This window comes from Cupressus sempervirens, chromosome 3 (genome assembly GCF_028749045.1).
Source record: "Cupressus sempervirens isolate cs-2001-9-10 chromosome 3, ASM2874904v1, whole genome shotgun sequence".
Classification (NCBI taxonomy): Eukaryota; Viridiplantae; Streptophyta; class Pinopsida; order Cupressales; family Cupressaceae; genus Cupressus; species Cupressus sempervirens.
In genome coordinates, this window is record NC_143120.1 from 693717698 (window position 1) to 693745075 (window position 27378).

The following is a 27378-nucleotide window of genomic DNA, read 5'->3' on the forward strand; positions in this document are numbered from 1 at the left end:
TCCAAGTGTCTCCTCAACATTAGAGGGTTCAGACTTGATGAGTTCCCTCATGAGAGCAACATAATTTGAGTATCTATTTGTTTTGTTGCTTTCTCTGAATGTAACCTCAAGAGCTGCATAGTTCTCTGCTTCTCCAATCATTTTTCTTGACTAAAGTGGCCTCTTACGATTAATGGCAGAATCTCTTATTATTTTCCATAGGGGTCTCCCTCTGAATCTTAGGATCAAGATCTTCTTCCATACTTTGAGGGGATTCATCATCTATATCATCTTTTGAATGCAATGCCCTCTTCAAAGGTTACATTTCTGCTAAGCGCAATTAAATTCATACCAGGTATGTATATCATGTAGGCTTTAGATGATTCACTATACCCAACAAATATCCCCTTCTTTCCTGATGGTTCTAAATTGGACCTTTTCTCTTTAGGAATGTGGATATAGACAAGACAACCAAATATTCTATAGTGGTTTATTTTAGGTTTAATCCCAATGAATGCTTCTTCAAGGTTGTTACCTAGGAGAGAGTAAGGACATCCATTTTTGAAATAAACAATTGTTGTAGAGGCTTCAGCCCCAAATAAGGTGTGAAGATTTTGATCATGCATCATAGTTTTCATTGCTTCTACTATGGTCCTATTTTCCTTTTAGCTATTACAATAATAGATAAGTCTATTATTAGTGAATGGTTATCTAGTGTAAATATCTAGTTAGCTTTAGTTAGCTTTAGCTTTTTTAGCTTTATTTGTTAAAATAGAATATTTCTATTCTTTTTTATAGTTTCCCAAGCAAACATCGCTTTATTCTTTTGTATAAATTGACCTTTTGGTCTCTATTAATAACAAAAAAGTATTTATCAATTACTTTCATAATTGGTATTAGAGCCTAGACTTCAAATTTTTTATAATTTCTTTTGAAATTATCTACTCCAAAAATAAATCGAAATACTTTCTTAAGTCTTTTACGTGCTTCATAATACCTAGTCATGGCTAGGGTTTCAAAGACAAAAATCTGCGAATTCGTCTGAAAAAAAAAGCATATTTTCTTGGGTGTTTTTTTCTAAAAATTGCAATCTGCAAATCAGTGATTTCTTGGGAGTTATTTTTTCTTGGGCATTTTGGTCTGTGCTGTACCTGCAAAACTGCCTCTATTCTGGAACAAATTGGATATCTTTTTGCTTGCAAATGTCCTTTTTTTTACCACTTTTTACCTCCATGGCTGCCAACTGTATTTTTTTCAAAACTCTAATTTCTGAGCTCAACAAAAACTTTGATTTCAAATTCTTATTGGGTTTTTCGAGAGCTCAACTGGGTTACGTTCATTTTTCTGGGTACCACGATTTTCGTGCCTCGATTTTCGAGCCAGTGGATCTAGAAAATGATAGCATATTCTTTCTAGATTTTTCGAGCTCTCTTCTAGGTCACTCTCTGATTTTTCAGGATCTTCCATTTTTTGCCTCAAAGAAGGTGCCTTCATAGATTTCACAGTTTTTAATTGAAAAACATGCCATGGCATCTCTGACAAACATTCTGCTCGAGCATAACTCCAAATTTAATGGTCGAAATTATGGCACCTGGAAGCAGCAAATCATCGCAATTTTTGGATATCGAAACACCGATCAACTTGTTCTGGGTGGTATGAAGCATCTGACTTCTCCGGGTCCTGATCAAGATAAATGGGATCTAAATAATCTTGAGGCAGTGATGCTTCTCAAATTATCCATGGCTGATAATCAGCTTTCTCAGATTCCATCCAGCAAGACAGCTGCCGAGATCTAGACACATCTCAAAGGTCTTCATGAGACTTCTGACAAAAGAAGACCCTTCTTTTTGAAAAATACTCGGTTTTCTATTGTCATGGATGAGCACACCTCACTCCAGGCACACTTGAATCGGATTTAGGAAATCCATGATCAGTTACTTGCCATCAATCACAAGATGGAGGAAGAGGATACTGTGGTTATCACTCTTCGGAATTTACCATAATCCTTTGAGCATTTTATCAAGACTCTCAACATCACATCTTCTGGTGTTGATTTGAAGTTCACTGATCTCTGCACACTGCTGCTTCAGCAAGATCGGTGGAAATAACAGTTTGGTAGCAGCTCCAGTTCCATCTCCACAGAGCAAGCCTTTGCTGCGAAATCCTTTCAGAAAGATAAAAGCAAGTTTCAGCAACCATCTCAGCAGAAGTCTTCTACTCCAGCATCAAATGGTTCTCAAAAGAACATTCAATGCAACTACTGCCACAAGTTTGGACACATGAAGCTTGAATGTCCGAAACACTTAGCTGCACGGTCTAAGCAATCAAGTTCGCAGCCAAAAGCGAACAATGCAAAACACACTAAGCAGACAAAATATACCTTTTACGCCTTCATGGCTAAAAGACCTGCAGATCATGTGAAGTCATTTGCCGGGTACATTGATTTAGGTGCCTCTCGTCATTTCACTCACTGTAGAGACTAGTTTACTGACTACCAACCTTATTCAGATTCTATCATTTTTGGTGGTGAAGAAGAGTACATAGTTGTTGGTAAAGGCAACATTCAGATCAGTATGTTGGGAGGAATCTCATATTACTTGATGTGTACTACATTCCAAGGATGGAACTAAATCTACTCTCAGTCAGTTAGTTGCTACGAAATTCTCCACACTGGGAAGTCACCTTCAGTTCACATCAGTGCACCATCACTGATCAGGGGACTAAGTCTACTATTGCAGTGGGTCTTGAGGATCATGGTCTTTTCAGACTTACTAATTTTGGTAATTCTCAAGACTTAGCTATGGCTGCTCGGCAGTCTTCTGTTAGCACACTTTGGCATCAACAATATGGGCACTTAAATATGCATTATCTCTCACAGCTTGCTCGAGATGAGCTTGTTCGTGGATTGCCAAAGATTCAAACTCAACAACTTGGAGCTTGTGACGCATGCCAGGCTGGGAAGCAACATCACACACCTTTTTCCAGTGCCAACTTATGGCGAGCTTCTCAGGTACTTCAGCTTGTACATGCCAATATCTGTGGCCCTATAGCCACTCCTTTTGTTCTTGGGTCCTGTTGTTTGTTGATGATTTTAGAAGGAAAATGTGGGTGTATTTCCTCAAAAAGAAATCAGATGCATTTCTTATATTTCAAAAGTTTAAACCTTTAGTTGAAAAAGATTCTGGGAAATCTATTTTTACTCTTAGATCAAACAATGGGGGGAATTTTGTTCTAATGTTTTTTCCAGCTTCTTGGATACACATGGCATCAAATGCCAGTTAACCACACCCCACACGCCACAACAGAACAATGAGGTTGAACGTTGGAACAGGATAATCACCAAGATGGTTCTATCCATGCTCGAACACAGACATGTTTCGAATTAGTTTTGGGCAGAAGCAATTAACACTGCAGTTTATCTGTTCAACCAGTCACCCACAGTAGCGGTCAAAGGCAAAACTCCAGAAGAAATTTGGTCAGTTCGCAAGCCAGGAATCAATCACCTGAAGGTTTTTGGCTCCCTTGCTTTTGTTTGGATCCCTGATGCTTTATGCACCAAGTTGGATGCCAAGAGTCAGAAACTCATGCTTGTTGGATGTAGCAGTCTTCACAAAACCTATTGCCTGATCGATGCTAAGACATCTCCTCTCATCTACAGTCCTGATGTAGTCTTTGATGAGCAGCGAGGATCATTCATGCCTGTTTCTCCTCTTCTTGATCCAACAGACCAGCCTATGATGGCTCATGATTTGGGAGTTCGGCTTCCATTAGGTCCACCTGATGGGAGGGCTCCAATAGCTCCTGCAGCTCCAGTTATACCAGTGATACTTGTATAGACACCTCTAGCTTCTCCTGCAAGATCACCTTGTTTTATAGATGCTTCACCTAAGTTTGATCCAGATTCTTTTGATAAGGATCCTGCTAATCAAGCATCTCCTGGTACTAATGTTGGTCATTCTCATATCCAACCTAAGTGGTGGGCTAAGACACTTGCTAATCTTCGTGATGATGAGCTCATTGATGGGAGAACTGCTCGGAAAAAGAGGAAAATTGAACATTCTGTTAACTTTTCTCTCATGGCCAACATTCACAGTGTGTTTGAACCTCAAACATATTCTGAGGCTAAAGGAATTCCAGAGTGGGAACAGGCCATGACATCTGAACACCAGAGCCTACTGAAGAACAACACCTAGTCCTTTCTAATCTTCCACCAGGGAAGAAACCCATTGGCTGCAAATGGGTCTACAAAATCAAATACAAATCGGATGGTACTTTGGATAAATACAAAGCTCATTTAGTGGCGAAGGGCTTTTCTCAGCATTAGGGCATTGATTATGAGACCTTTGCTCCCACTACAACGATGAGCACCATCAGATTAGTCCTAGCCATGGCAGCACAGTTTGGCTAGAAGGTCCATCAAATGGATGTCAAGAGTGCTTTCCTGAATGGTGATCTCCATGAAGAGGTTTACATGATGCAACCTCCTGGTTTCAAGGTTGCTGGTAAAGACCATCAGGTTCTTAGATTGGTAAAAGCTCTCTATGGCTTGAAGCAGGCCCCTCGGGCATGGTACATAGAAATTGATAAGTACCTCAATGATCAATGCTTCAACAGGAGTTCTTCAAAATCAATTCTGTACATCAAGACTACTGATAGTGACATCATCCTTCTGGTTATTTATATGGATGATCTAATCATCATTGGTAGTTCGGCATCTTTGATTTAGGGAATCAAACAAAATTTATGCCAGTCTTTTGATATGACTGATCTTCGGCTCATGCATTATTGCCTAGGTGTTGAAGTTTGGCAACAGTCTTCTGGTATATTCACCTCTCAGTCCAAATATGTTAGGCCCTGTTAGACAAATTATATATGCAAGATTGCAAACTTGCATCTACACCTATGAAGAAAGGTCTCAAGTTATCAACAAAGTCTGATTCTCCTTCTATTGATGATATTACATATAGGCAACTAGTAGGCAACCTCATCTACCTCTCTGCTACTAGGTCTAATATCAACTTCGCAGTCAGCTATATTTCATGTTTTATGACAGCTCCTAAGGCAGATCATTGGATGGCAGCAAAGCGTGTGCTTTGTTATGTGAAGGGCACTTCAGATTATGGACTTTTGTACTCTTGAAGTTCTAATCCTAAACTCAGTTGGTTCACAGATTCAAATTGGGCAGACTCTGTTAATGCTAAAAAGTCAACCTCTGGATATGTGTTCAATTTGGGATCCGGTGCAATCACATGGACCAGTAAGAAGCAGTAGGCAGTTTCTTTCTCCTCTACAGAGGCCGAATACAGAGAGACTGTTAAGGCAAGATGTGAAGTTGTTTGGCTTCGTCAGATGCTTGGGGATATGCAAATGTCACTAGCAAGACCGACTACTCTGTTCGTTGATAACGAAAGTGTTTTCATATTAGCACGAAATCCAGTCTTCCATTAACAAACCAAGCATGTGGATGTTCACTGTCATTACATATGACAGCTGGTTGAAGACAGGACTACTAGATTTGCAGTATGTTCCTACCACAAATCAGATTGCAAACATTCTCACTAGGCCTCTTGGTCGTGATAAGTTTGTCAAATTTAGAGGACAGCTTGGTGTTCTAGATAGATTAACCATTAAGGGAGGGTATTACAATAATAGATAAGTCGTCTATTATTAGTTAATGGTTATCTATTGTAAATATCTAGTTAGCTTTAGTTAGCTTTCATTTTTTTAGCTTTATCTATAAGAATAGAATATTTCTATTCTTTTTGATAGTTTATTAAGAAAACATCGCTTTATTCTTTTGTATAAATTGACCTTTCGGTCTCTGTTAATAACAAGCAAGTATTTACCAATTACTTCTGTAATATTAGCTACCCCATTTTGTTGAAGATTATAAGAAGCAGTGAACTCCCTCTTAATCCCAATTGTATTACAAAATTTTTTAAAGTTATCGAAGATATATTCTCCCCCATTATCTAACCTTAAGGGCCCGTTTGGTTGCACGCGTAGGAATTGAGAATTAGAATAGAAAATTTGAACGAGAATGGAGAATGAAGAATAGGAATGGAACACTGCAATCCAATCTTGTTTATCTCTTGTTTGGTTATGCAAGCTTAAATTGAAATAGGGTTAACTTGCAATCGGCGCCATTTCTAAAGAAATAGTGGTCAAGTTGATTAATGATCGGCACCATTGGAAAATCGCTGAAATATTTGAAAATATTGAAAACAGAGTTCCAACGCTCACCCCATGTCAAAGCGGATTTGAAAATTTAATCAAATTTGAGAAAGTTAAAATGAATGCAAGAATAACAATTCTAATTACAGGTATTTTTTGGAATGGACAAAAGCTCATTTTGGGGCTAAAATGAGAATACGTATTCCTATTCCCTATTCCTATTCCACGCACCAAACAAAGAATACAAATCATATTCTAATTTCCTATTCCTATTCCGATTGTATTCCAGCAACCAAACGGGCCCTAAGAGTTTTGATTCTTTTCCCTAACATGTTTTCAACTAGGACCTTGAATTCTTAAAATTTTGTTAGGACTTCATTTGATTATTTACATTTTAAAAAGTAAATCCAAGCTTTCCTAGAGTAGTCATCAAAAAAAATAGCATTGTATAAAAATCCTCCTAAGGAGGTTACTAACATTGGTACACACAGATTTGAATGAATGAGTTCAAGTACATGTTAGGATGGTTGGATCTACTTTTGTTATTATGAAAAGCACCCTTGTAGTTCATCCCTAGAGCACATCCCTTACATACCCCTTCATGATCTTGTTTATATTTAGGTAGGTCATTTACAATATTCACCATAAAAGGTAAAACACGGAAGTGAAGATGTCCTAACCCTCTACACCATATTTCATTTGTAGAGGATATGTCATGAATTAGGGCTTCAGAGGGAGAAGTAGAAAGTTTATATAGGCATCCATCTTGAACCCTTGAGGTATATGCCTTCTTTATATTTGAATTCTTAGGCCATGCTAGAACCTTTCCATCCATGAAGGTGATGCGATACCTCTTGTTTTCACGTGTTGATATGGAAACTAATTGCGCTCGATGCCTAGTACAAATAGCATGCCTGTCAATTAAAGAGAGACCCCAGATTTTAGCTGGATTGTGCTAGTTCCAATTCCTTTCATTGCATAGTTTGAACTATCTCCAATGGTGACTTCTTCATCTGATTTCTCATCTACGCTATCTAGTTGTTCTTTGAAACCTGTAACGTGTCAAGAGGCTCCACTTTCAATGACCTAGGTATTTTTACTGTTGGATACTTTTCTTGATAGGGTTGAGAAGAATACAATCTTTCTACATCATTATCCTTACTTCTTCCATGGAGGCTTGATGCTTTATTCTATCTGGGCACTTTACTGCAAGATGTCCATATTTATAACATCTAAAGCATTGTACTTTATACATATCCCTTCTCTTGTATGAGCGTTTGTTATGGTTATCCTTCCCTTTCTTTTGTTTGAAGTTACCTTTCTTTCCTCTTGTGGGAATTAACATTTAGTACTTGGGTCTCTCCATTAGAGATATTTGTCCTAATTCCTCATAATAAGTCTTGACTCTTCTTGAATGCAATCAGTATTTAATTGATCAAACTTTGGGAGTTGAAATCAAGCACTTATTCCTTGTATGAATGCTTCCCAAGATGTAGGTATTCTATTAAGAACCAACATAGATAATTCGTTACTATCAATTTGATGCCCAATAGTTGATAGTTGGTCCCTTAACTCAGTTATTCTCATGAAGTAGGACATTACATTGTGGAGTTGGTGTTTTAGGGCAAGGGCCCTACTCATGTTATTTATCTCATACATATTTATGAGAGTAGTGAAATTGATATGCAGAATCTAATTTCGATATAATAGGTACTATGTGGTCCTCTACTCCATCTACTAGAATTTTTATGGCTCTATTGTTGTTTTTTGTCCATTGAATTTTCTCATCATTTCCATTTGGTATAGGAATGACCTTGTCCACAAATGTGTCTAATTCTTGTTCTCTTAGTGCCAGCATTATTCTGATTTTCTTTAAAAAACATTGAAGCCCCTTCAAGTCTATCTTAGAATCCAACTCCACTCACCATTTTGATAGCTATAAGTTTGATAGAAACTTACTGGTGTTTAGGTTCTTCTTCTTAGTTGTCTGATCGGATCTTTCTTATGCTAGCTCTGATTCCATGTCTAAATATTTCAAATTATGAATAGAGGAAAAAAAAAAAATTATTACTTGTTTCCTTGATGTATATGATAGACTTAGATAAGAATTGTATTCTAACTCTCTTTCAAATCTTAGAATTGTATTCTAACTCTCTTTCAAATCTTAATGTGATTGTCTATTTGATGATGCAGATCTCTGTGAGAGAACAATGATTACTAAGAGTAAGGATGATATGCTTCTTTTCACTTGAGAAGGCTTGATTTATATCTTTGTTGTAACTTGTAATAACACTTGTAGATTTTTGTGTGTTCCAGGTTACATTTCCAATCACTATATATATACCATGAGAAGACATGTCGCCCCATAGAGACATGTCGCTACATGAACGAGGTTCATGTAGGTACATGTCTCTACGATTAACAACTTTGTTAATGGCTTAATCCTTGCACTGATCACTGCATAATATACAACCACAGATTAATAGTAACAGTCGATACTAATGATTGACAAGTCTACAATGATAACCAATATATATGTCTGTATGGCTCAGTCCATACACATATTGGCTGTGACTTGTTTATACACATTGAGATCATATTCATATGGATGATACACAAAAATGATATTTGGTCGATGCTTATCGACATATATTATTATCATTATAATATGTAATAAATATTTATTAGATATACCAATCAAAAAAAATAAAAAGTTACTAGATAAATATCAACAGTAATATATGTGTGTGTGTTTCATATCATATATACATACATAAATATTATATATTAATCTATTAATAACATTAATAATGCTTCATAGCAATAATATATAGAGAAGGATAGATGTCAAATGTTTAAAGACGGAAAGGCCACTTAAACATTTGAATTCATTGATTTGAATCATCTGACCGAAGCTACAATCATTAACAGTGTATACAACCAACAGTGCCAATCATCAATAATTTCCCTTTTCTTGTGTTAATCAGACCATTTCATGACAAATCTTTAATAATTCTGATCAGTTTGTATTAGTATCACTTTATTGAGTATATCATACCTCTTTCATTTCTTTAACAAATCCCTTCATCTCATGAAATAGTTATCCGTTGACTTAGTATCAAAGATGTTTGAAGTTTGAACATTTGCCTTGACCAAGGTTATCTAGACGTTGAACCATCACAGATTCAAGGATAATAATATATCGGTACTAATGTTTACAACAACTAGTCTAGGCACAAATCACACTTCCACCCTTCTTGATAGTTGTTAATTAATTGCAATCTAATCTCTTATCAACTCACTCTTATTAACTATTAACGCTTATCAATAAGTGTATCTTGTTCATGATCACTCCATGTCAATTGCTGATATTTGACTTCCATGATTGAGTGGCACTAGTGATACAAAATATCAGGTAACTAGCAATGAACTCCATTGGAATTATCCCTTGCTCACACCATGATGCTTTTCAAATGCATCATCCTAGACATGGGGAATGATTAAAATGAGTTTATGTTTGGGATATATTATAATATATGGTTTGATTAGTACATATTATAATGTATTTAAAGTTTGTATTAATATTTAATTTATATCAATTTTAGATGTATGATAGTATATTGAATATATTATATTTATAGTTATGTATTTAAATATTATTATTTGTATAATATAATATATAATTATATTATTAAATTATTTATATTTTAGTATTATTATCGATTTATTATGTTTTAATTTTATTATTTGTTTACTATTAAATCTTATTTCCAAAAGACGTGATGTAATTAGGATTGCAAACAAAGGGATATGACAAAATTGGTGTCCAAGTCGCAGATACATGGATTTGACATCAAGGGAGACAATGTAGGAAAATCTCTAAGATGTCTATTTGGTTTCCACGCAACATATGCGTAATGCCCCCTTTTGGGATATTCTTTAAAATAATAGAATTCACTCAAGATACAATAGTTTTATCAAATAGTGCAATCTATATAAATATATCCGAGACAATAAATCACATCACAATACCCAATTGATTAAATCATGAATTCCCCATAAACACCTCCTAGACCCCGTCCCTAACTCAACAGTGACAAAACCAAGGGGCCTGTCCCTAGTTTGTCAAAGGTAGTTAAAAAAATCTCGTCCTTCCAAACCCTAGCTCACCCTGTAGCCCCGGTCCTATTTGATGACAATGCCAAGGAACCCATCCCTAGCTTGCCAAAGGGTAGGAAGAGACCTTGTCCTTCCGAACTTTAACCCACCCCGTGGGCTTGGACCCAATTCAGTTTGCAAGTGCTAACTAGATTTCAAAATTGATGACATAGTATATTTTCTAGACCATTACTGAATAATATTTTCTTGATGGATTGACAATCAATCCCTTGAATAATATTTGAATGTTTTCAGAAATAATTCTTGAATGAATTTATGAAATTATATGTATTGCAAAGTGTATTTCTGAAATTCTGCCTTGAATTGATGAATTCAATAAAAAATTGATGCTTGATTGATTGTTAATTGATTTGCTTTCTGCTATTCTGAATTCATTTTTTTAGATGCTACTCTATACTGTTAATGTTGTAGCTTAAGTTAATTTAAATTGACCTAGAGATGATTATTGGTTAATCATTAATTAGACAAACCTTTATATATATATATATATTAAATGTGGTCTAATTAATTATTAACTAATAAATTACCATAAAGACATCTCTCCTCTTCTCTTATTTATATCCATTCAAATCTGCATTTGGAACACAGAAATTAATGGTAGTGTCATTACATTTGCAGAGATCTATTTGTTTAACTGATATCAGAGCAAGGCTACAAATGAGGACCAGAGACTTAAGATGTTGGTCACATATGTTCTTTGCAGTAGAGAAGAATAAAGACATTGAAATAGAGAGACTACAGGTACAAATAAGGCAATCATAAGCCAGGTCATTTAATGAGAATAATGTAAATAGAACAAGTATGGAGAATTTCCCAACCGCATACTCACTCGTGTATCTTGTGAGAGTCTCACAATATCCTTAACGCATGAAATTCAATTTCCAGACATTGATATTAGAAATATCAACAGCAAAATTGTAGCATTGAAGTTTAATATTTGGAGCCTTATCATCAGTCATGATTTTGATTGACTGAGAGAAAGAGAAGTCCCAGAGGTAGGGCATCAAAAATAATGTGAAGGATCATAATCAAAGGATAATGGGAATCCAGCTAGTTGAAATTTGTTTTGGACTGCTTACACTTCTTTGAAAGAGAAGTTTTCTGAGACCTTGCGACAAATGCCCTCCATCACAGGCCAACAATAATGTGGCGATCAATTACGTTCTGCATATTCCTACACTGCTTCAATTTCATGCTCAGCATGGTTTCAGTTGAAGGTTTGATTGACATCAGATGATGCCTCCTAAGCAGTACCAAATCCTAAGAGATTCTGACAATGTATAGTGGTTTAATCTTCTAATTAAGTGTAGTTGAATGATTTTGTGGTTGATGAGATTGGTAGGGGCATGTTAGCGGCCTGTCTGGCACTATGCGCAAATGTTCGAGGATGAGGGCGGCCACAATAACAAGTTGTTGTGGTGCAAAGACATTTTTCAGCACGCATGTGGAGAATTCTTCTTCGCAGTTGTGAGGCGAATGCACTGGTGGAGAATCAAGGCCAGGTCGAGACAGGACCTCACAACACCTTTGTCAGTATTTACAATGGCCATCCTGTGATATCAGCAATCATCTCTTTAACATTATTTAAAATCACACAATGTTATTTGAGTACCAGATTTAAATGTGATGGATTATCATAAGGTATAGGGGGAACCGGAAGAGAATATGAAAAATCAACACAACTATCATGGGAGAAATCAGATCTAACAATCAAACTGAGCACTGTGAAATTATAAACTTGATGAAAAAAGAAAAAGCAAATTAAAATATATTGTTTGAAGCAAGGGAGTATCACATGTTAAACTCAGGAGTCAGAGGAAGTCAAGGAGAATGTGCACTAGAATAAACAAGGCACATCCAAAGCACGTGGATAACGAGGGAGTGAATCTCGTGAAGGGAAAAATGAACACTGAAGGATGATCCATATCACAGAATTATTGAAAACGGCAGATGGATATAACGCATTGAATATTCAGAATTAGTTCACTCAAGAGATCATCGATCAAACAATCATTGAAAAAAAGATGACAACAATCTAAGGTTTGATAATTCATTTTAGTGATTGGATTAAGAAATTCATCCATCGATATCCTTAGATGCTTATCTAAAATGATCAGTGGCCAACACACATTGAGCATGTCATATGAAGAAAACACTCACTGAGAAGGGGAAAATATTACTCACAAATTTGTGGGATCGTACATCACTCCATATGGAAACAATCAATTTAAAGACCAAGCAATCTAGCACAGGCCTATGATGAGTAAACAATGGTGACTCCAAGGATAACAAGAATGAGATATAGTAAGAAGTAAATACTGGCAAAGTAATGATGTGCAATTAATAAATTCCTAAATAACTAAAACAAAAAGAGATGAACATTGGTGGAGAGGGTAAATTAATATTTTGAACTCATCACAGTAGTTATGTATGCCTCATTATTATGGAAGTAATTGGTAAATACTTGCTTGATATTAACAGAGTCCGAAAGCTCAATTTATACAAAACAATGAGACAATGTCTCCTTCGGAAACAATCGTAAAGAATAGAAATATTCTATTCTAGAGAAAGCAAAAAACGAAAGCAAACTAAAGCTTATTAGATATTTACAATAGATAACCATTAACTAATAATAGACAACTTATCTATTATTGTAATACCCTCCCTTAATGGTTAATCTATCTAGCACACCAAGCTGTCCTCTGAATTTGACAAACTTATCAAGACCAAGAGGCTTGGTGAGAATGTCTGCAGTCTGATCTGTGGTAGGAACATATTGCAAATCTATAGTCTCGTCTTCAACCAGCTGTCATATTGAATGACAGTGAACATCCACATAATTGGTTCGTTCATGGAAGACTGGATTTCATGCTAACTTGATAAAGCCTTCGTTATCAACAAACAGAGTAGTCGGTCCTACTGGTGACATCTGCATATTCCCAAGCATCCGACGAAGCCAAACAGCTTCACATCCTGCCTTAACAGTCCCTCTGAATTCGGCCTTTGTAGAGAAGAGTGAAACTACCTACTGCTTCTTACTAGTCCATGTGACTACACCAAATCCCAAACTGAACACATATCCAAATGTTGACTTTTATCATCAATAGAGCCTGCCCAATCTCAATCTATGAACCCACTAAGTTTAGGATTAGAATTTCGAGAGTATAGAAATTCGTAATCTGAAGTGCCCTTCACATAAAAGAAGCACATGCTTTGCTGCCAACCAATGATCAGCCTTAGGAGCTGTCATAAAGCATGAAATACAGCTAACTACAAAGCTGATATCAGGCCTAGTAGCAGAGAGGTAGATGAGGCTGCCTACTAGTTGCCTGTATGTAGTATCATCAACGGAAGGAGAATCAGACTTTGTTAATAACTTGAGACCTTTCTCTAATGGTGTAGATGCAGGTTTGCAATACTGCACACAGAATTTGTCTAACAGAGCCCTTGCATATTTGGACAGAGAGATGAATATACTAGAAGACTGTTGCCAAACTTCAACACCTAGGCAATAATGCATGAGCCCAAGGTCAGTCATATCAAAAGACTAGCATAAATTATGTTTGATTCCCTGAATCAAAGATGTCGAACTACCAGTGATGTTCAGATCATCCACATAAATAACCAGAAGGATGATGCCACAGTCAGTAGTCTTGATGTGTAGATTTGAGTCTGAAGAACTCCTCTTGAAGCATTGATCACTGGGGTACCTATCAATCTTTATGTACCATGTCTGAGGGGCCTACTTCAAGCCATAGAGAGCTTTTACCAATCTAAGAACCTAATGGTCTTTACCAACAACCTTGAAACAAGGAGGCTACGACATGTAGACCTCTTCATGGAGATCACCATTCAAGAAAGCACTCTTGACGTCCATTGGATGGACCTTCGAGCCAAACTATGCTGCCATGGCTAGGACTAGTCTGATGGTGCTCATCTTTGCAGTAGGAGCAAAGGTCTCCTCATAATCAATGCCCTGACGTGAGAAAAGCCCTTCGCCACTAAACAAGCTTTGCGCTTATCCAAAGTACCATCTGATTTGTATTTGATTTTGTAGACCCATTTGCAACCAATGGGTTTCTTCCCTGGTGGAAGATCAGACAGGACCCAGGTGTTGTTCTTCAGCAGGCTCTGGTGTTCAGATGTCATGGCTTGTTCCCACTCTAGAATTCCTTTAGCTTCAGAATATGTTTGAGGTTCAAACACACTATGAATGTTGGCCATAAGAGCAAAGTTAACAGAATTTGTAGTTTTGTTATTTTTTCGAGTAGTTCTCCCATCAATAAGCTCATCATCACGAAGATCAGTAAGTGTCTTAGCCCACCACTTAGGCCGGCTAGGAGAATGACCAACATTAGGACTAGGAGATGCTTGATTAGTAGGATCCTCCTCAGAAGAATCAGGATCAAACTCAGTTGAAGCATCTAGAAAGCGAGGTGATCCTACAAGAGAAGTCGGAGGTGTCTGTACAGGTATCACTGGAATAACTGGAGCTGCAGGGGCTACTAGAGCCCTCCCATCAGGTAGACCTAATGGAAGCTGAACTCTCAAATCATGTGCCATCATAGGCCGGTCTGTTGGATCAGGAGCACAAGAAACTGGCATGAATGGTCCTCATCGCTCATCAAAGACTACATCACGACTGTAGATGAAATGAGATGTCTCAACATCAATCAGGCGGTAGGCTTTGTGAAGACCACTATATTCAGCAAGCATGAGTTTCTGACTCTTGGCATCCAACTTGGTGCTTAAGGCATCAAGGACCCAAACAAAAGCAAGGGAGCCAAAACCTTCAAGTGATTGATTCTGGGCTTGCGACCTGACCAAGCCTCTTTCGAAGTTTTACCTTTGACCACCACTGTGGGTGACCGATTCAGCAAATAAACTGCAGTGTTAACTGCTTCTGCCCAAAAACGCTTTGGAACATGTCTATGTTCGAGCATGGATCAAGCCATCTCGGTGATTGTCCTGTTCTAACGTTCAACTACATTGTTTTGCTGTGGTGTGTGGGGTGCGATTAACTGGCGTTTGATGCCAGGTGTATCCAAGAAGCTAGAGAAAGCATTAGAACAACATTCCCCCCCATTGTCTGATCTAAGAGTAATAATAGATTTCCCAGACTCTTTTTCAACTAAGGGTTTAAACTTCTGAAATACAGGAAATGCATCTAATTTCTTTTTAAGGAAATACACCCACATTTTTCTATTGAAATCATCAACAAACAACAAAAAATACCTAGACCCAAGAATAGAAGGAGTGGTCATAGGGTCACAGAGATCGGCATGAACAACCTGAAGTACCTAAGAAGCTTGCCAAGAATCGCCACTAGTCAAAGGTGTGCGATGTTGCTTCCCAGCCTGGCATGCATCACAAACTCCAAGCTGTTGAGTCTGAATCTCTAGCAATCCAAGAACAAGCTCATCCCGAGCAAGCTGAGAGAGATAATGCACATTTAAGTGCCCATATCGTTGATGCCAAAGTGTGCTGACAAAAGATCGCCAAGTAGCCATAGCTAAGTCCTGAGAATCAACAGAATCAATAAGTCTGAAAAGACCATGATCCTCAAGACCCAGTGCAACAGTAGACTTAGTCACTTGATCAATGATGGTGCACTAATGTGAACTAAAGGTGACTACTAAGTGTGGAGAATGTCGCAACAACTAATTGACTAAGAGTAGATTTAGTTCCATCCCTGGAACGTAGTACACATCAAGGAATATGAGACTCCTCCCAACAGACTGAATCTGAATGTTGCCTTTACCGACAACCGTGTACTCTTCTCTGCCACCAAAAATAACAGAGTTTGAATAAGGCTAGTAGTCAATAAACCAATCTCTATGGTGAGTGAAATGACAAGAAACACCTGATTCAATGTACCAGGCAGATGACTTCACATGATCTGAAGGTCTTTTAGCCATGAAGGCATAAAAGGCAGATTCCGCCTGCTCAGTGTGCTTTGCACTACTCGCTTTGGGCTGCAAACCTGACTGCTTAGACTATGCAACTAAGCATTTCCGACATTCAACATTCATCTATCCAAACTTGTGGCAATAGTTGCATTGAATGTTCTTTTTTGAACCATCTGATGCTGGAGCAGAAGACTTCTGCTGAGATGGCTGTTGAAATTTGCCCTTATCCTTTTGAAAGGATTTTGCAACAAAGACTTGCTCTGTGGAGGTGGAACTAGAGCTACTACTGAACTGTTGTTTCCACCGATCTTGCTAAAGCAGCAGGGTGCAGAGATCAGTGAACTTCAAATCAACACCAGAAGATGTGATGTTGAGAGTCTCGATAAAATGCTCATAGGATTTTGGTAAACTCCGAAGAGTGATAACCACAATATCCTCTTCCTCCATCTTGCGACCGATGGCAAGTAACTGCTCACGGATTTCCTGAATCTGATTCAAGTATGCTAGGAGCAAGGTGCGCTCATCCATGACAATAGAAAACAGTTTTTTTTAGAAAGAAGGCTATGCTTTTGTCAGAAGTCTCATGAAGACCTTTGAGATGTGTCCAAATCTTGGTAGTTGTCTTGCCGGATGGAATCTAAGAAACCTCATTATCAGTCATGGATAATTTGAGAAGCATCATTGCCTCTCGATTATTCAGATCCCATGTATCTTGATCAGGACCTGGAGAAGTCGAACACTTCATAATACCCGGAACAAGTTCATCAGTGTTCCAATATTTAAAAATAGCGATAATCCGCTGCTTCCAGGTGCCATAATTGTGACCATTGAATTTGGAGTTATGCTTGAGCAAAATATTGGTCAGAGATGCCATGGCACGTTTTCCAATGGATAATTATAAAAATCTATGAATGCACATTCTTCAAGGCAAAAATACAAAAGAATCAGAGAGTGACCCAGAAGAGAGCTCAAAAACCCAGAAGGAATATGATGTCGGTCTCTAGATCCGCTAGCTCAAAAATCGAGGCACGAAAAATGAGGCACCCAGAAAAACGAACGAGAACCAAGTTGAGCTCTTGAAAAACCCACCAAGAATCTGCAATCAAAAAAAATTCGAACCCAAAAATAAGGGTTTTGGGCAAAAAATTAGTCGACGGACATGGAGGTCGAAAAATGTAGAAATAATGTTGTTTTGAGCAAAAACTGGTGTTTGAACAAATGACCAATGTTGGAAGGAAATCAGCAGTTTGTAGGAGGAAAATTGACGCCTAGAGGTCACTTAAACAGAAGAAAAAAGACTCGAAATGTTCCATTTTCAAGTAAAAAACGACCTTGGTTTTTTTTTTTCAAGTTGCATGCAAAAACACCTGCACAACTTGTTGCTTGACCCTGCAAAAAATGCGTTGTGCAGAGAAGTACGAACTAGAAGTGGTAGGTCAAACACGACTTACAGATGTGTTGTAGCAGACGTTTCTTCTAGAAAAAAAAGGAAGTTGCAGGCGAAATTCTTCCCGCAATTTGCAGACCTTGCAAGTGAAAAACTCCAAAAATCTTCCCACGATTTTTAGAAAAGAAATGTAGCCGAAACTTAGATTCTTCAGAAATGAATTTCTCAAAAAAATCAAAAACCCTAGATAGGTTGTTTGAGAAAAACCTTAGAAATTATTTTGAAAAATTTTAACAAATAATTTCGATTCGAAATTATAAATTTTTCAAAAAAAAAATTCAAGTATTGGCTCTGATATCATATTATGGAAGTAATTGGTAAATACTTGCTTGATATTAATAGAGACCAAAAGGTCAATTTATACAAAAGAATGAGACGATGTTTCCTTCGGAAACAATCGTAAAGAATAGAAACATTCTATTCTAGAGAAAGCAAACTAAAGCTTATTAGATATTTACAATAGATAACCATTAACCAATAATAGACGACTTATCTATTATTGTAATACTCATCATCACTTCGCGAGATGAAATCGGAAATATAATTAGAAGAACAATATATACAATATCGTTCTTTTATACATGTGGAGCATATATTTGATAGACATATCAAGTTAAACCTTCAATTTGCAAGAATAAACTCACATATTGAGGATCCATTTTTAAATCAGTAATTCATTACAATTACATCCCAAAGGACATAAGATACAAAAGTCTGAGTTTCCCTAAATAATGTTGATCATCTAAGTCAGTGTAACAACAAAGTCTTCTACAATTCACATTATAAGAATTTGGTCTCATTATTCCTAGGCAACCTAACAAGGGAATATTACAGTGGCAACCTGACAAGGAAAGATTTGTTTGTGAGGAATTAAAGGCACAAGCCCAAATCACAAATGAGATTTATAGATGGAAGCTTGTTTTGGAGATTATTGTTTGTTATGTTGTGGCTACAATGCAGAGGACTATTCACGGGTATTCTACAGTCAAAATACATGAGCCATCTTGATTTCCCTGAGTGGGTGTTGATTTGGAAACAAAGTCAATCTGTCTCATCATTCAATTTGTTGTTCATATTCTAGACATATATGAAGATCAAAATCTAGAAGGGAATTGCTAAATTAATCAACAATTAAAGAAAAGAAAAAAAAATTAAAGAAGTTTAAGGAGGGCAATGCTTAAATCTTCAAAGTCATTTGGGAAGACTAATATGTTGGAACATGGGTATAGAACTAGAGCAGGAACACAAGGATCATCCTAAAAGGGCTGCATAGCAATATAATCATCTACAAGTGGAAGCAATGATCTTTTCAAAGCTATTGAACTAGACCATTTGATGGTTCAAATTGAATGAAAACTCTAAAATTATGAAGTATGTGGGAATTCTACATCGTGGGGGGGTGAGTAATTACCTTAACCAATGTTTCAATCCCCATTGGAGGCATTTTCTGATTCGATTGGAGCAATGTATATCAAGGTTGTTGATGTGCAGATAAGTATTATCTTCGAGTATTGCACTTATTTATTTATTTTTATTTATTATTGCGGTCTCTCACTTATATGAATAATAAGAGTCATTTGCCAAGACTATAAGAGTGATAACATCCAAGACTATGAAATAAAGTCTAGACATGGGGCTTCGATTAAGAGGGAATCTAAAAATACATATGTGTGTGACTGCATTATTTTGATGGGCCTGCCCCTGTGTCCATCATGAGGAAGTAACGACTTGTCACCAAAAAGTCGAAGATTGATAACAAATTCAGAGGGAGTCCAACAATTTATCACAAGCATCCTTGGACAAAGAGAGCCTCTAAGGGAGTAGCTAGAGGATTTGACTTCCCAGAATCTTTAATCAAAGGGAGAAATTTGAAGTACAACTCCTTGTTGATGAGTTCTTCTCCACGAAAAGTTCTAGGTGAAATTACTTGTACTGCATCCTTTTTTGGAAGAGAGAAGTTTGGGGTGAAATGCCTTGTTCCACCCTCTAGGAGCAGCTATGGTGGATCCACTCTTTGACATGATTCATGGTGGTATCGTGTGAGTTACTATTTTGCATATGTGGGTTATGTCATGAAAGGTGACGATCTTTTATTGATGTATGTGTGAGGTCGCTATTGTAAGGTGACGATCTTACCAATAGCTTGACCTATTGTAATGATAGACTACATTAAGTTGCTGTCCCCGAGTGCCGGAAATCATGATAAAGAATGTATCATGACAGACTACATGAAGTTTTTGCTCCAGACTATGCCAGAAGTCATGATAGTAATCATGACACCTTGATTACTTGTCATCTAATCGACTACATTAAGTTGTTGTCCCGGAGTGCAGGAAATCAGATAACTCATATCCTACTAGATATAACTCATTTCACGGATTTGATGCTAGTGCACATACGACAAGAATATGAGATTGATAAATAACATATGGTTGATATTCCTTGTTGAATCATACTTCAAATGATATTGAAAGATAACATCTATTTCGAAGAATATATGCTGATATACTTAAATTCTATTTTGATGAATACATGCCGATATACTTAAATATGTCATTCCAGAATATTACATTGAGATGATATCTCTATATGCTTGAGAGCATAATGTGCTCTATAGGAATCCTCCCTAGCTAAGAGGGAGTGTTAATGTTGTAACTTCAGTCGGATTAAATTGACCTAGAGATAATGTTTCAAATCTGCATTTGGAACACACAGAAATTAATGGTAGTGTTATTACATTTGCAGAGATCTATTTGTTTAACATATACTGAGGATTTTGTAGTAAGTTAGCTATTGATACAGTACAGTGTTATGCAAACCCTAATCAATGTCTACTAAACAAAAGATCGGCAAATGTTCTTATTGAAATATTGAATATAGTTGGGCATGCTAACTGTGCTATGGCTAGCTCAATGAGGCATTAAAGATTTGACTCTGCACTTATGATAGTTTGTTAAGGTGTTTATCCACCTTTACTGTGTTTCACTATTCACTATTGAGAACACATGATTAAATGTTAATAACACTATAAGAATTGGTTTCATAGTGAAAACAATATACACTATTTTAAACAGAGGTGTCTAAGGATTTAAAAGGCCGGTGTGATTTTGTTGACACAAATGCCTATGAGATTATGAACGAGAAAATTCTATCATGAAATGCCAATGAGATTATGAATTAGAACATTCTATCATGAACACAAGGCTGGAAACAAATGTTTGAAATGGTAAAAATCTGATGCGCAGGTTTAGAGTAACAAATCTAAGGGATGGAGAACTCCTAAACTGACATATCAGGTCAAAGGAAATGAGCAAATACAAAACGTGAGCATATTGTATACCAAGAAAACCAAACTTGCTAATAGAAGTAGAAGGGGTAGTGTACCCTCGTGCAATGTCCTGATCAAAGCCATTAAATAAGAGATTCAAAAATTAACAGTGGTATAAGGACAATGGGACTTTAATATGACTCGATTTTCCAATTGCCCTATTGGCAGAGTTTCACTGATAGTGCATGACTCTAAGAGCTGAACTTGAAGCCTGAACTAGTAGCTCCATCACAAAGCTTCACGTTTCAAAATCAGAAATAAATAAGTCCATGGAGTAGCATAGCCCATCCAAGGAAAGAGGCGCAAATCTATTCTTTTATAGATGCATATGAGTATCCCTGGAATTTTTAGGGGGTGAAGTGAAGTGGGAAAAAAGGTGTGTCCGCTGTTCTGGAAATCTTACCCTTGAAAGAAAAAATTGTGTATCTGATTTGGGGGACGTTGCAAAGCAATACTCAGTAAAAACTCAAGTTAGTTTATAGATTCTGGTCTGAGTGGGTTGTTCAAAAATGCAGAACTTGTTTGGTATCTTGTTATTCATGATATAGATGGGTGATTAGAAGGTATTATTAGACTAGCATTCGTCTGCCCACTCTTGGCTGAGGGGAACTATTCAAAAAAAAAATACTCTGATCAGATATGTATTTATTAAATATGTAATTAGAATGCAGTTGGTGGTTGAACAATCATTTTCAGGAAAGACAAAATTCCTATCACATCCTACGTCAAGGTAGTCAAGAATACAATCCTGCTGTAGATCTGTTTAATATTATAACTCTTCTTCTATTTCCATCTATTGTATACTATCATGTGAATGCATAAAATTGAAGAAGTGTGTCCATTTACATGTGTTACCTATTTGTTTGGTTATCTTATATTGTAACAGTTTGACCCCATGTATAAGATCAGGCCATGTTATAATAACACATTTTTAAATAGCAGATGTAGCAAGAATAATGACACTGGATAGAACAAGGACTAGGAATGAATGCTTTCTGCATGTTGTGAGAAAAATTACAAAAGCAATGTTCCAAGAGAAAGTCTACACCACAGTTGCTACTATTATTATAATATATTTGCCACAACCCTAGTGAAGCTTGTCTCCTGATAAGAAATCCTGCTGCACGGCCTTTACAAAGGTATCTTACTATGCTTCCTCCCTGATACACATATTTCAGTGGCAAGATCCTGTCATATTCATGAAACAATGCGGAAGGAGATGACTACAAACAGTTTGGATTTCATTCACGAGCACTGACAACAACAAAAAAAAATCATCCATGTTAACTTTACAATGTTTTGATTCTTTATACTTCCAAGCAAACCAAAGAATTTCTACACTGATGAGGAGCAATCACAATAATGACAATCAAATAATAAATGATACAATTTAAAAAAGAACCTTATGGCAGACTCCTCCTAGCACTTCTTACTCTTGAACTAGGGCTTTCTTAATCACTTGATTACACACACTTCCAATCCCAACTAACAATGAATTCACCTTCACATGTACATTGTTTAATGTCTCCAATCAGCAAATAAACCCCTTGTTTGGGTAGAATCCCTATCTTGTTTAATTCTGCACGTGCTTGATTAGTAATATATCATACATGTTAGAATAACTCTTTCCATGAGTATCAGGCCTTCATCCTCATGGAAAGATCTTCATTTCCTTTAAAACCTACTGCAGCAAATAAATAATTAAAAGAAATCTACTGGTTTTGCAACAAGCGTAACAACAAACCTATAATAACATGAAACTTATCAACAAAGTACTTGGAATGATGAAGGAAACCTTATTAATGCACTTGTAGAGCCAACCAATCGGTTTGCAAATCTCAATACGGAATTTGAGTTGCAAAATATCTAAGTTTTAATATTGTTGTTCACCAGTCCGTACATACCAGTCTTTCAATATTTTTCCCTCCTCTTTTATACATTAGAGACTCTTTCCAATTTATAAAACACCCTACAATAACTGATTCCAACCAACTATCATCGTTGAGTTGGGTATTTTAAAATTATTACTGACTAAACTTCCCTCTAAACCAGCCGTTACCTTTTTTTATTTAATGTTTGAACTTGAAAAACCATACAATTGTTTTATTAAACATTAAACTCATTTCTATACCTAAACCTATCTTGAAGACCTAATATTATTTTAGCATCATGATAGGTTCCAAGACCGCCCAATTGATTTGATGACCTTATTTATACATTCCTTCCTTCTGATTTGTTTTGAGGATCTTCGTGGTCTTTATAATCTTCAACTATGGCTTGAACATTTGAGGTGCTCCTGCACCATACTCCCCACCATAAAAAGAACTCTTGCCCCAAGAGTTGACATGTGATCCATTGTTCCTTGCTCCCATCTGCTGCTGCTGAGGGGTGAAATTATTCCCCAAAGTGATCTGCTCCTTCATCCCGGTTCCTGCAGTCACACACCAAGATTTAGATACATAAATATTTAGATTAGACTATCCTCTTGCTTGATAGTATTGCTGCTGCACATTAGACTGCTGGAAAGTCTTTATTTGTCTCTGCTCTGTCACCATATCATCTTCATCCATCTGCCCTCTTAGAGGACACTTCATTGCTCCAACCAAAACAAAAGGTTGTTCAACCAGCCCTACCACCCCTAGATTGTTCTGCCTCTTAGCCTGGCATTGCTTCCAACCAGTATCATAATGTGGAGTACCCTGATCTTGCACTGGAATATCTCTACCAAAGCAGATCAGTATAGTTTCCTTATGACTCCTCACCAATGGATGCAACTTATACTTCACCTTTCCTTGTTGAACTACATATGTATTTTCATAGCCATTATGCATGACTCTCCTTGAACATTGTCAAGATCTTCCCAAAATGAGATGCCCACAAGTCCTGTGCATGACATCACATAGTACCTTGTCTCTATAACTCCCAACTGAAAACTCAACCATCACTTGATCGTTAACCAACAAATTCTGATTCTCATTGACCCAAGTAGTATAATAAGGAGCAGCATGTGCAAAAGTTTTCAAATTCAATTTCTTAACAACTTCATAAGACAACATATTATTACTTGCCCCTGAATCAATTATAAACTTACATACCTTGCCTTGAATGAGACAATTTGATCTGAATATGCTTGTATCATTTATTATTTGATTGAGACAATTCAAGCCACAATTGAAAATTATAAAGACCACGAAGATCCTCAAAACAAATCAGAAGGAAGGAACGTATAAACAAGGTCATCAAATCAATTGGGCGGTCTTGAAACCTATCATGATGCTAAAATAATATTAGGTCTTCAAGATAGGTTTAGGTATAGAAATGAGTTTAATGTTTAATAAAACAATTGTATGATTTTTCAAGTTCAAACATTAAATAAAAAAGGGTAACGGCTGGTTTAGAGGGAAGTTTAGTTTGTAATAATTTTAAAATACCCAACTCAACGATGATAGTTGGTTGGAATCAGTTATTGTAGGGTGTCTTATAAATTGGAAAGAGTCTCTGATGTAAAAGAGGAGGGAAAAATATTGAAAGACTGGTATGTACGGACTGGTGAACAGCAATATTAAAACTTAGATATTCTGCAACTCAAATTCCATATCAAGGTTTGCAAACCGATTGGTTGGCTCTACAAGTGCATTAATAAGGTTTCCTTCATCATTCCAAGTACTTTGTTGATAAGTTTCATGTTATTATAGGTTTGTTGTTACGCTTGTTGCAGAACCAGTAGATTTCTTTTAATTATTTATTTGCTGCAGTAGGTTTCAAAGGAAATGAAGATCTTTCCATGAGGATGAAGACCTGATACTCATGGAAAGAGTTATTCTAACATGTATGATATATTACTAGCCAAGCACGTGCAGAATTAAACAAGATAGGGATTCTACCCAAACAAGGGGTTTATTTGCTGATTGGAGACATTAAACAGTGTACATGTGAAGGTGAATTCATTGTTAGTTGGGATTGGAAGTGTGTGTAATCAAGTGATTAAGAAAGCCCTAGTTCAAGAGTAAGAAGTGCTAGGAGGAGTCTGCCATATGGTTCCTTTTTAAATTGTATCATTTATTATTTGATTGTCATTATTGTGATTGCTCCTCATCATACACCAATACTGAATTCCATCCAATAATTCTCTCGATGTGCCTTTAAAACTTTCACAAATACAAACACAAAAGGAAAAGTCGGCAAATTTTGCATGATCTTATCTGCATGAGAATCGCTACCTGCTAAGGAACCTTATTAAATCTGACTGCTTCATCAAAGGAAAAATTAACATAACGAGACTTTCTAACCTATCTGACTGTCTCGATGAGTGAACAACTTAAAATATCTCATAGCTAAGTACTTGAAGAATCTTATCCAGAGCATTAGGTATCCCGGTGATTGAAGGGGCATTAAATGTCCGTAGAAGACCAATTCAGAATTTGTAATAAGCCAATAACCTTTAATCAAGCCAGTCGAAGTAGACACAATCTTTTATCCAATATTACAAAAGACGGTACAACTAAAGCCCAAAGCTAAGACTTACCATAAGCATACTAGGACGTTCTGCCATTAAAAACCTGCTAACTGCTCATGGCATTGTCTTCCAACAACTTAATGAATGCACTTGATAGGTCGTAAGAACCATTTGGCCAACAAAACGTTGTAATTCCTCGTGATCGAAAACAAATCAGAGGCAATTCTAGAATTCCGAAATGTATTGGGGAATTTATCACAAAATGATCCAAACTCATGGAAAAAAACCAGAGTCAATCGGTGTGTAAACTTGTGAATTAAGCATAATTCAAGGCCACAGCCTTAGCTAATTTCTCAAGTTCAAGCAAGAGAAAACAAAAGGCAAACATCTGGGAACCCAAGAGGTATCGATCCCGCAACCTCTAATTGATCAAACCCTCTTTAAAAAAAATTCGAAAGCAAATTAAAATCCAATTTGGAGTCCCCTACCTTAAGCAACTGACAGAGCGTGAGGAAATCAATGGCCGAGGACGGAGAAGGCGAGGAAGTCGACGAAGAAGAAGAAGACTCGATGTTCTTGTGAGCCCCATTTTCAGGTGCATGATCCTCGGTTCCAGGAAAAGCCACAGGACCGCCTGCTTTACCCTGAGCGCCACAAAGACTTCTCAGGTACTGGGGCTGCTGCATCGTAATTGCAGTTTTCCAGCATTCATCTCGGCAATTGAACTTCAGCGCACAATTCTGAGATGGAGAAGATGATGCGGGAATCGTAAGAGAGCCCCTAAGAAACGTGGAGTTAAATGTGGCGGCTACCTTTGTTCCCATTTCTCCTTGGAGACTTCCTGTGTATCCTGCTGAATGTATTTCACAGAGAAATGTAATGTTATAAAGTACCAGAGTGTTGATTTGCGTATGGAATAATTTCAGTGTTGCCCGTTTCTGTTTGATTTGCCTGAGCACGATGGATGGTCGTTCATTTCCTTGCCATTGCTTTCCTTCCTCGGCAATTGTGCGAGCTTAAATTATATTTTGATACTTGAGATCTGCTTCATTACTTCACCTAACAGCTCGTTTTTCTTTGATAGGGCATTTTTTTTATTATTATTGTAAAAATTTATTTAGGTCTGAGGACAGTAGCATTGCCAAGGACTTTAGGAATAAATGCAAGGCGCTTATTCCTAAAAAAATTTTGAAAATGATGTTGCCACTCTTAGGGCTAGGATTTCTTTCCAGGAGATTATTGATGCTATATCCGCTCTTAAGAAAGATAAGGCTCCTAGGTCAAATGGTTTGCCTACTGAATTTTATAAATCTAATATTGAATGGATTGCTAAGGATTTGCTTGAGCTTTAATCTGAGGCTTATGATCGCGGCACTCTTGGTAGCTCTATTAATATGGGGATTATTAAACTCGTCCCCAAAGATGGAGATAAATCTCTCATCAAGAATTGGAGGCCTATAACTCTGCTCAATGTTTCTTACAAAATTCTTGCCAAAGCCTTGGCCTCTAGGCTTGTCAGTGTTCTTCCTAATTTTATCTGCCCCACCCAAACTGGCTTCATCAAGGGGAGATATATTCTTGAAAATCTTGTTACTAGTTGGGAATCTATGGAGTGGGCTAAGTCATCTAATCAAAATGCTGCTATGTTTCTCCTTGATTTTGAGAAAGCTTATGATCGTATTGAGTGGGATTTCATCCTTTCTATTCTTCAGGCCTTTGGCTTTCCTGCTGAATTTGTTAGATTTGTTCAAGTTCTCTTTAAGGACTCCTATGCTAGAATTGAAATCAATGGTCTTTTATCCAACCCTATTCCCTTGTCCCGATCTATCAGGCAAGGCTGTCCTCTTGCTCCTGCTCTCTTTGTTATTGCCTCTAATGCTTTGTTCTATATTCTTAGAGATAATAC

At 36.9% G+C, this 27378-nt stretch overlaps 1 protein-coding gene across 1 annotated transcript in view; it reads right to left on the reverse strand.

The window, feature by feature from the left end:
• The window catches only part of LOC149568634 (uncharacterized), a 169704-nt gene extending 143239 nt beyond the window's left edge, over positions 1 to 26465 (reverse strand). Inside the window, exon 1 of the mRNA XM_089821499.1 lies at positions 25961 to 26465. Within this exon, the coding sequence (XP_089677625.1) occupies positions 25961 to 26296 (336 nt within the window). The 5' untranslated portion in view covers positions 26297 to 26465. The remainder of the gene's footprint in view (positions 1 to 25960) is intronic.
• Positions 26466 to 27378: the final 913 nt, after the last annotated feature.